The following is a 10,349-nucleotide window of genomic DNA, read 5'->3' on the forward strand; positions in this document are numbered from 1 at the left end:
TTATTTTGTGATGACCACATATCTGGCTGACCAACCGACACTGATCCAGTATTTGACTTGGCAAAGTGCATGTGTATGTGGACAAGAGCGTGTCCAACCTCAAGTGGCCCTTCATTTAATGGGGGGGGTGAATGTTTGCACTCATTTGGCATCATTGGAATTGGGTGAAAGGTTTACCCAACATTCAAAACACTCGATATGATCCAGATGTGTGTGTGTGTGTGTGTGTGTGTGTTCTCGCGTGTACCGTGGCTCTACTCCTCCCTCACCATCACAGTACCCCCTCCTCTAGACTCTCCCCCATCTTTATATTCCCCACTCTTGTCCTGCTACCTCTTTCATAACCTCCGCAGTGATTGTCAGGGAGAGATGGAGTCATCTCTGCTCTTCTCTCTTTTTTTGTGTGTGTGGGCCCTCAGCAGCCTGACAACAGCATCAGGTGAGTGCTGTGTGACTGTTTATGTGTGTGTGAGGATTGGGGGAGCTCTTGAAATCAAAATTGAATATTTTTTATTGATTTGGTAATAACCAATGAATTTACGTGTGTTAAGATCTGATTTTGTATGGGTACTGTCAGAAAAATGGTCCCTAGCTGTCACTGGGGCTGCACCTTTGCACCTAAAGAGTTAATATTAGTACCTCAGATGTACATATTGGTACAAAAGAGTGCATATTGCTAATATAAAAGTATAAAATCTATACATATCTGTACCTAAAAGTTACATATTAGGACCTTTTTAAAGGGTAGGCTAGCATTTTTTTTCTGACAGGCTGTATGTGTGATTTTGTTATTTTAGCATGATGGATATGGGAACATGTTTCTACCACCATCTCCGCCCTTATTACCCTGACAGTTTCCTAGAGTACATCTGTATTTCCATGAAATATGGAATACACAAACACACACACACATTGCGTATCATATTCTGTTTCATGTCAAAATCTTTTCATAATCAAAAGTCGCTGAAATTTTATCTTTTTTGAGTCTTTTGCATATTACTCTTCAAAATTGAGTTGTGCCTCATGTACCAATCGTCTCTGATTGTTTGTATCATAAAATGATTACTGTAAACTTTCATTACACTCTTAAGATTTTTATTATGATGTGATGTTTCATTATGTTTTATTGAGGTTGTAACATTTGAATTTTAACATCCTGTTTTTGGGTGGGCTCCATCAATCACTGTCAGGTTTATAGAGATGTATTGTGTTATACAGTACACCTGGTTCAGCTCAGAGAATAGTGTCTTGGGCAGACAGCCAAACATTTAACAGCCCACTATTTCATGGCAAGGATTCAATGGTTAGAAAGACAACAGTACAGTTTCAGTGTGTGCGCTCGCCTGCATGTGTTTCAGCCCACCTGTACGCTCTTAAAAAAGATGCAAAAAGGGCTCTTACAGCAATGCTGTTATATAAAGAACCACGTTGGTTCCCCCAAGAACCTTTCAAAAAATCATAAAATAATAATTTCATCTTGTTTGTATGTAATACCTATTTCTCCTACAAAGTAGCTTTGTGCAGTAGGATGTTAAAGGGGTCATATTGTGAAATTTTTTTAAGATGGAAAATAAGTCTTTGGTGTCCCCAGAGTGCACATGTTAAGTTTAAGCTAAAAATACCCCACAGATAATTTATTATAGCATGTTAAAATTGCCACTTTGTAGGTGCGAGCAAAAATTTGCTGTTTTGGGGTGCGTCCTTTAAAATGCAAATGAGCTGATGAAATGCAAACACTGATCGCAATGATGGTGGTTTGTTGAAAATGAAACTCAATTATGCTGTCAATTATTTTTGTCTTTCTGCACTAAATGGTAGTGTCGTGGCTGGATAGTTCAGATTAAGGGGTGGTATTATTATAATTAGACTTGCTACCTAGGTCACAAAACAGACGAAATCTGAATTACCTATTTTTACACATACTTGCAGAGAATGGTACCAAAACTGTTACTGGGTTGATCTTTTCACGTTTTGTAGGTTGACAGAAGCACTGGACCCAATTATGGCACTTAAACATGGAAAAAGTCAGATTTTTACGCTATGACCATAGACTGTAAAAAAAGATGGACGTAGTGTCCGTGACGTTACCCATAGGTTACTAAAGATCGTTTTTGAAGCTTAAAATAGGCGGTGTCTGCCATCGCCATCTTGGCCGCTTGTCACCGCGCATCACTCGTGGATATCCGAAAATGGGTAAAGAGGTGAGACGTGGGTGAAGCTGAGGTGACTGATTGTTGAAACCACTCCTGTCTAGGTCAACTCCAGTGACAGCGGTGGCTGTCCAACCGTCACTCAAGTGGCCACACCCTTAATTATGCAGAACTTTAAGGCTTAATATCCTTTAAATGGATGAGTTACAAAAAAATTCACCCCCCTCACAGTTGTCATGAAGGGCAAAATTAGCTATACAGACCAAAAACACTTTTTGTACCAGGCTGTAAACGTATTATTTTTTGCTCTAAAGTTGGGCATCATAACATGGAGGTCTATGGGAATTGACTCCCTTTTGGAGCCTGCCTCTAGCGGCCAGTTGATGAATTGCAGTTTAAATCACTTCCGTATTGGCTTCATCAGAGAGATCGGAAGGTTGCCCCTCGGCTATGACCCCTTTAAAGGTTCTCTATGACAGTGGATCTCAAACTTTTTCGGTGTACGGCCCCCTTGTGTATGGGGCATCCCTTTGTTTATGACATAAATTTATGACATAAATCTTTTTAAAACTTAAAATTTTAAACAATCAAAGCATATTAAATGATACAATGTAATGTTGTTGATTAGTGGCCTTATATTTCTCTGAGGTTTATTTACACAGAATTTATGATAAAATAATGTATTTTATAAATTGTCATAAAACTGGGGCACAATCTCGCGGCCAACCAGGGGGTCACTGCACCCAGTTTGAGAACCACTGCTCTGTGGAACCTAGAACCTTTTAAGAGCATTTACTCATAAAAGTGGATATAAAACAGTCTGTTGATCTTCAGTGTTATATTAGAGTGTGAATATCGGTGTATACATTTTTTATATTTCTGTGTGTGCTTATATATGTGTTAGTAGAGGCAACAGAACAGTGTCCGGAGAGAACCCTCGGCAATGAAAGAAGACGAGCATGCCCAAAAAAGTGTCAGCAGGACAAGGAGTGTGGAAACAAGCGCCAGTGTCTCTGTGATGGGCAGTGTGGACTCAGCTGTGTTGCTCCAGGTCAAATCTAGTAACTCTATAATGCATGTGATAACCGCAAACATAGACATATAGACTATAAAATCCCAATGAACTTTGGTGGTCTTAGTTGGTTCTGACTAGCTGACAAGAGCTTAAAACCATTTTAAAACCAGCAAACCAAACAACTTTGGCTGTTCATCCCCATCATAGATATTAAAGGTAATGCTCTTTTTTGTGAATAGGTCGGACTTGTCCGTGGCCTCTTCCACCTGGCAAACATTTGGACGTAGCTCTCCTTTCCCCTTCACCCTCTTTCTCTGCTCTGCTTGAGATCCGTTGTAAGACTGGGTACACCATGCCTAATGGGTTGGATGTAACAATTCGCCGTTGCCAAGGTGACCGGCAGTGGAGTGGAGATGAGCCTGTTTGTATAGGTAGGAAGCATATTTTAACATGTACTTTCAACATTACATTCAGTAATAAAAATATATCAGTTCATTATCTTTTCATAAAGTTTTACATAATGCTCATTTTTTAACCCCTTAAAATCTGCATTTTTTAAAGAAAAATCTATGATTTACTCGGCCAGTGACTTCTTTTTCGAGGGCGCATGATGCAAAGCTCGTCACAACATGTATTCAGCCCATCATTTGTGTGGCTCATCATGTCAAAATACACTCAACTAAAGGATTATTAGGAACACCATACTAATACTGTGTTTGACCCCCTTTCGCCTTCAGAACTGCCTTAATTCTATGTGGCATTGATTCAACAAGGTGCTGAAAGCATACTTTAGAAAAACATAGTGATAGGATAGCATCTTGCAGTTGATGGAGATTTGTGGGATGCACATCCAGGGCACGAAGCTCCTGTTCCAGCACATCCCAAAGATGCTCTATTGGGTTGAGATCTAGTGACTGTGGGGGCCATTTTAGTGCAGTGAACTCATTGTCATGTTCAAGAACCAATTTGAAATGATTTGAGCTTTGTGACATAGTGCATTATCCCAACACATTCTCACCCCATGTCGTCAATATTTGACGCACTTGACCATGCGTCAATATGTGACGCGGAGGGTATACCTTTCGCGTCATTTTTTGACGAACTGGGGACTTCAATACTATTACGTCCGTTGCATTCTCTTTCCTATTTTCTTAACATTTTCGCGTCGGTTTAGGGTTAGATTACGCGAAATTAAACAGTTGTCACCTGGCGTTGGGGTTAGAGTTAGGTATGACAGTTGTCACCTGGCGTTGGGGTTAGAGTTAGGTTTGGGTAGGGATGTCATTATGTAAATCTAACCCTAAACCGACGCGAAAATGGTAAGAAAATAGGAGAAGAGAATGCAACGGACGTAATAGTATTGAAGTCCCCAGTTCGTCAAAAAATGACGCGAAAGGTATACCCTCCGCGTCACATATTGACGCATGGTCAAGTGCGTCAAATATTGACGACATGGGGTGAGAATGGGTTGATTATCCTGCTGGAAGTAGCCATCAGAGGATGGGCACATGGTGGTCACAAAGGGATGGACATGGTCAGAAACAATGCTCAGGTAGGCTGTGGCATTTAAATGATGCCCAATTGGCACTAAGGGGCCTAAAGTGTGCCAAGAAAACATCTCCCACACCATTACACCATTGCATTAATGAGACATTGAACAGGTGTTCCTAATAATCCTTTAGGTGAGCGTACGTATTTTACGTATTTTAACAAGATGCGCATGATGCACATGGTTCACATAACACAACAAACACATATTTTGAATTTGCGCCCCTCAGAAGAGAAGTCACCGGCCGCCACTGCTGCAAAGTATTTGGGTAGATGACTTTGTTAAATTCAGGCATGCCCAATTCTGCAATAAAAATAAAAAATCATATTGCAGAGCATAAGTTTTATTTCGTATATGTTTATTCCAGAAGTTCTTAATATTGGGTCACAATATGCATTCGGCAGACACTTTTATTCAAAGCAACATACAGTGCATTCAATCTACTCTTTTCAGTATTCCTTGGGATCAAACCCATGACCCTTGTGTTGCAAAAACAATGCTCTATTTTGAGCTACAGGAACTCTTCACGTTAGAGTATTTTCAGAGCTCAGATGCAAAAGCTCCTAAAAGCCACCTCCATCAAAAATTAGATAATGATTTTAAGCAAATGCTCTTGGCACTATACGTCCATCAAATACTTTCGCTTCAAATCTGCTTAATCCCTGCAGCGGGCTGTTCAGAAATACTGGTTTGTTGGCAGAATTCAGAGTCTGAATTTACGAGAAAACATGTCAGACATACTTTGAAGGTTTTGCATCTGAGCTCCTCATCCATTAGCAGAGGAAACCACTACATTTGCCAAAAATCCCATAAAACTAAAACATTATATCTTGATGGCATCAAGCTATATTTTGAATAATGATATTGCACGCTGTGCTATTATTTATTATCTTAAACTATGAGATGAGGGCTTCATTCCTGCTGGGTCAGACTGCCCTTGTCTTGATAATAAACTGACAAGTTTGTCAGTATTATGCAATTCAAGGGAAATGCCTTCACAGCAGCAATATCATCCGCACACACTGGTGATATTGAACTCTGCCAGTTATGATTTCAGGAAAACAGAAATATTTGTCACTGCATGCATAATGTGTTTTAGGTTGCATGAGAAGTTTATGGAACAAAAAGCTTTGAGCAATTGAACCTTGGTCAAGCATGCATACACCAATGAGAAGCCCGCTACAGGTTTATAATAAAGGCTCTGGCTCCGTGAAGAGGAGGCGTGAATCGGCACAGCTCCAGGCTGCTGCATTCCCAGTATCACCCCCACTGAATCACAAGCACATATTCACACACACATTTCCTGGAGTAACATGAGTGGTATTTTTAGGAATAAGCTGTCAAAGTGGTGAGTTGTGGGCGTTTAGGGTCTGAGGGAACTGTCCTGTTGTAATTCTCTTTACAGATAAGTAACACTCAGAGAACATTAAACTGCCAGAGTTGGGCAAGTAGATGCACCCGATTTGTGCACTCAAAGCTGATGTGAGTGTTTATGCATGTGCATATTCACCTTCCACTTTATTCATCAGACTTCCTCTCAAAAAGGTGGAAAGATTTGATATAACTGTATGCGTCTGCTCAAGAGAGAATGTGAGGACAGCTTGTTCCAGATAGGTTTTAATATTTAAATGAAGCAGCAAGCACCTTCCATCCATCATCTGGCAACCCGCTCAATCACATGACCTGTGAATCCATAACAACCCAACACATGCACCTGTATCCGTGCTCACCCAGCCTATTCAAATGCAGTGTCCTGTCACAACCACATTGAATCCTGTTGGCTCTCTGCCTGTCTACCGTTCACCCTTAAAAGAGAATGTTAACCTGAAAGTTGACCTAGACATAAAATTCCCCAACAGCACTGAATTCACTCAATATATTAAGCTTTTAGCATGCATTATTATGCACCTAATGTATGCATGCACCTAATGTAACAAACTTTTGATTTTGCCAGCAGCCTCCCAGGAGGATGGAGGACATGCAGCAATGCCGGTTCTGGTGCCCGAGGCGTCCTGTTCTCTGCCTGAAAATGATCTGCTCTCTGTGCAGGGCAGTGGGGCCGTGGGATCCACCATTCAGTACAAGTGTGCATCTGGGTATGAACAGAGAAAATTCGGAAATTGGAAAGAAAAATCTGTGGCTGAAATGAAATAAGCACTTTTATATTGTACATTTGTATTCTTTCTCATACAGATATGTGCTGGTTGGGCATAGTGAGAATATGTGTCATGAGAACCAGACGTGGCAGTACCCTCACCCCATCTGTCGCCGTGAGTGACTGCCTGTGTGATTGCGTGTGCACGTGCTGAACGTACAGTATTAGATTGTGCACATGAAGAATATTATTAAAAGACTTTATACTAAAAGAAAGAACAGTTGTCTTCGCATGTATCGTGCCATGTGAAAGATGTGAAAAAGTACAATTGTTAAGGGTGTATCTGTATGCTCTAGCAAAGCACTGAGAGAGGAGCAATGAAGACTGTGTGGGTTTGTGAGTAGGTGGATGGGACACCATGTGTAATGTGTGTGTGGAAATAGCATAGTTAGTAGTAGTGTGAGAAAAAACTTGAATTTACTGGTGCAATACTGCCCTCTGTTGGATGAACATCATTTGCTTTTAAAGGAATAGTTCATCAAAATATAAAAAATCAAATTATTTTTTCCCTCATGCCATCCCAGATCTATATGACTTCCTGCACTGCAAAAAATGACTTTCTCACTTAGGATTTTTGTCTTGTTTTCAGTAGAAATATCTAAAAAATTCTTAAATTAAGATGCTTTTTCTTGATGAGCAAAATGGCCTTAGTAAATAAGTCTAGTTTTAAGACAAATAATATACAATTTAAGTGAAATTATCCTTAAAACAAGCAAAATTATCTGCCAATGGGGTGAGAAAAAAATAGTGAAATAAGATTTCTTTTTTCTTAAACACTTAATTCAAGTAAAATTTTCTCACCCCATTGGTAGTTATTTTTGCTTGTTTTAAGCACAAATTCACTTAAATTGTATATTTTTTGTCTAAAAACTAGTATTATTTTCTTAGGTCATTTTGCTCATTAAGAAAATACATCTTGATTTAAGAATTTTTAGATATTTCTACTGAAAACAAGGCAAAAATATCAAGTAAGAAAGTCATTTTTTGCAGTGTGTGTTTAGCTGAGCACAAAGAAATAAGTTGTAAATAATAATAATATGTTATATTTAATATGTTAATTTAATATGTTAAATATAGCTGACAGAAATGTGTGAAAAGTTCAAATATGGCAGCGTGTCGATAAATCTCAATAGTTTTTGCAAGTCCTTGTTGCTATAAACCTAAAACCAATTTAATCTACAGACTTGTAATGTAATGTATAATATACTGAGTCTAATATATGCACATGTTTTTTTTTTCAGGTCCGTCTTGTCCTCCTCCTCAGGAGGTTGATCGTGGCCATCTGGTGGCCATCCAGAGAGCTGAGTATGAGGTGGGTGACACAATCTATTACCTTTGCAAGAAGACCTTCTTGCTGGATGGGCCGAATCAAGTCACTTGTTTACCTAATGGCACATGGAGTGCAGTGCCTGCTTGCCGGGGTAAGAGAAATGGAAACTAGTTGTCATCAGAGCTGTGTTGAAGTTTTGCACTGAAAATTAAAAATGGTTTCCTATTTCTCTTTTTTCTGTTTATCGCTGTTTTATGTAGGCCTATTGTTATTCTGATCACCCTTTAATCCATTGCTCTCCTCCTTTTAGCCCGTTGTCCAGTCCCGGCACATCGTAGCAGGGTGATAGTGGACGGGGTAAAGCGCTGGCCATATGATTTGACGGACAGTATGGTTGCTCATGGAGAGAATGTGACATTTTTCTGTCAACATCCTGAAAAGCTGTGTAGCTTCACTGCCACGGAGGTCTGTGTGGACGGACAGCTAACGGCACCAAGTTGCTATCTTGGTACAAAGACTTACACACATAAATAGATGCACTTTAAAGTTAAAAATGAATGAGTCAATCCTGCATCAACTATGTCGCTTACTTTCTATCTGTCTGTCTCCTTTTCAGACCCGACATGGCTACAGTTTAAGCTCTTCCCTCATCGACTGGTTTCTGAGATTGATGCATGTGACCCTGCTGACCTCCAGTGAACTCAAATGTCACTACAACAGATTGCATAAATTATAATGCATAAATTGTCTTACTGTAATACGCCAACTATGGGGTATCTTACAGATTTTAATACTGCTTGCGTTTTATGTTGCATTGACACTGTTACCTTAAACAGAGTGTGGTTATGAAATAAAGTTTGTTATATTGTAGTTGATGTATGGAAATAACCTTATACTTGTTTGAGCTTCTGGTACAATTTGCCACTAGCTGCTTTTTTGTATTTTATTGTCACACAAAGTGCTTTCATAGGCAGGATATTTATCTCATATTTTAATTCTTTGTTACCAAAGTGTTTTTCTGCTATCTGATATATAATTGATCTAATTTGGCCAAAGCAAAGTCTGAAATCATGAACAATGCTTTTTTACTATATTTCAAAATGCAGTCAACATATAACGCTTTGTTTGTTTTATTTGATTTATTTTAATTACTGATTAATTACTTGATAACAATTGCTTGTCGACTGGACTGCTTTGTTTGGATTACATAATGAATAAAGAAAAGACTGGAATTGTATAATAACAGAAAATACTTGTGAACCTTAATTGTTTCATTAAAAATGATACAGCCCTCCACTGTGCAATATTTACTTAAATTACTTTAATGAATAAACTTTGATTGTATTTTTTCACTTCAATATTAAGATTTCACAATAACAAAACTAGAAAATATTTGTTATCTTTACTGATTTAATTATTCTGTGTTGCGTGATCTTTTAATGTGTACATGTGCGACTGTCATGTTCCTGATACCTGTTGTTATTGTCTTAAATTTGTATTTCAGAACCTCACAAAGACAAGACCAGGTTATATGTACCCCCAAAATAAATAAATAAATAAGTTATTGTTAGAAATTATTTTAAAAATATTATTTTTGCATTAAGATAAAAAATAAGCATATTTTAGAACTGTGACAGTATATTCATAAAAATATATATTATTCATCAGTAAAAAAAATATTTTTCTGATATACACAATATTTTTTGTAAAATTGTACCGTTTTAATGAGATCCACGCTATATCCTTATGGTTCATACTCTGGTTAAACGATTCTATCACTTTTCCACTTATTGAGAACTAAAGTTGCGTTTCAACATCTAAATCCAAATTATTCAAACCATTATGTCCAGGTCGGACGCAGAAAACTGCAACACCACGACACTCCCGCCCCGCCCCTCCCCTTTCCCTCGCGCTCAACCCCTCCGCCCAGTCATTCATTCATATTTGGTCTTCCGGAAGTGTCTCAGGGTCGGGCCAGTCAGTGCCTGCGCGAGCTGACTCGTGGGGTGAGAACAGTTTCATATTCAATATTTCACTTATTAACAGGCAAAATATGCGAATTGCTGTAAGCTTTTGAAAAGAGATGTGTGTTATTGTAAGTAGCGATGAAAGAGCGTTGCTTGTCTTACAAAGTTTGTAATGAGGTTTCCAAGGCAGCGGTGCGTCTGAGCGCTGTCACCGGTTCGAACCCTCGGTACGCATAAAATGGC

The 10,349-nt window shown here is 38.8% G+C and overlaps 2 protein-coding genes across 4 annotated transcripts in view; both read left to right on the forward strand.

Annotated features, from left to right (window-relative positions):
* Nucleotides 1–10,349, forward strand: part of LOC129447848 (uncharacterized) — a 35,650-nt gene that overhangs the window by 20,910 nt on the left and 4,391 nt on the right. The window lies entirely within an intron of this gene.
* ntd5 (ntl-dependent gene 5) lies at nucleotides 283–9,435 on the forward strand. 3 transcript variants are annotated; one of them, XM_055211798.2, is made up of 8 exons: nucleotides 283–439; nucleotides 3,055–3,201; nucleotides 3,405–3,596; nucleotides 6,669–6,810; nucleotides 6,908–6,984; nucleotides 8,111–8,290; nucleotides 8,450–8,647; nucleotides 8,756–9,435. In XM_055211798.2, exons 1-8 carry the CDS (start codon nucleotides 370–372, stop codon nucleotides 8,836–8,838), a joined length of 1,089 nt encoding a protein of 362 aa, XP_055067773.2. In that variant the 5' UTR covers nucleotides 283–369; the 3' UTR covers nucleotides 8,839–9,435. The 3 variants fall into 3 exon arrangements, with proteins under 3 accessions (XP_055067773.2, XP_073728104.1, XP_055067774.2); XM_073872003.1 differs by having other exon boundaries at nucleotides 6,672–6,810; XM_055211799.2 differs by having other exon boundaries at nucleotides 320–439; nucleotides 3,058–3,201.

Source organism: Misgurnus anguillicaudatus, chromosome 10 (genome assembly GCF_027580225.2).
Source record: "Misgurnus anguillicaudatus chromosome 10, ASM2758022v2, whole genome shotgun sequence".
Taxonomy (NCBI): Eukaryota; Metazoa; Chordata; class Actinopteri; order Cypriniformes; family Cobitidae; genus Misgurnus; species Misgurnus anguillicaudatus.

What these genes read in the sequence shown, in the direction of transcription:
- ntd5 (XM_055211798.2), top strand. Translation starts at nt 370, where the DNA reads ATGGAGTCATCTCTGCTCTTCTCTCTTTTTTTGTGTGTGTGGGCCCTC. An exon ending in CAGTACAAGTGTGCATCTGG is followed by an intron (nt 6,811 to 6,907) that starts GTATGAACAGAG and finishes TTTCTCATACAG; the next exon opens with ATATGTGCTGGTTGGGCATA. An exon ending in GGCACCAAGTTGCTATCTTG is followed by an intron (nt 8,648 to 8,755) that starts GTACAAAGACTT and finishes TCTCCTTTTCAG; the next exon opens with ACCCGACATGGCTACAGTTT.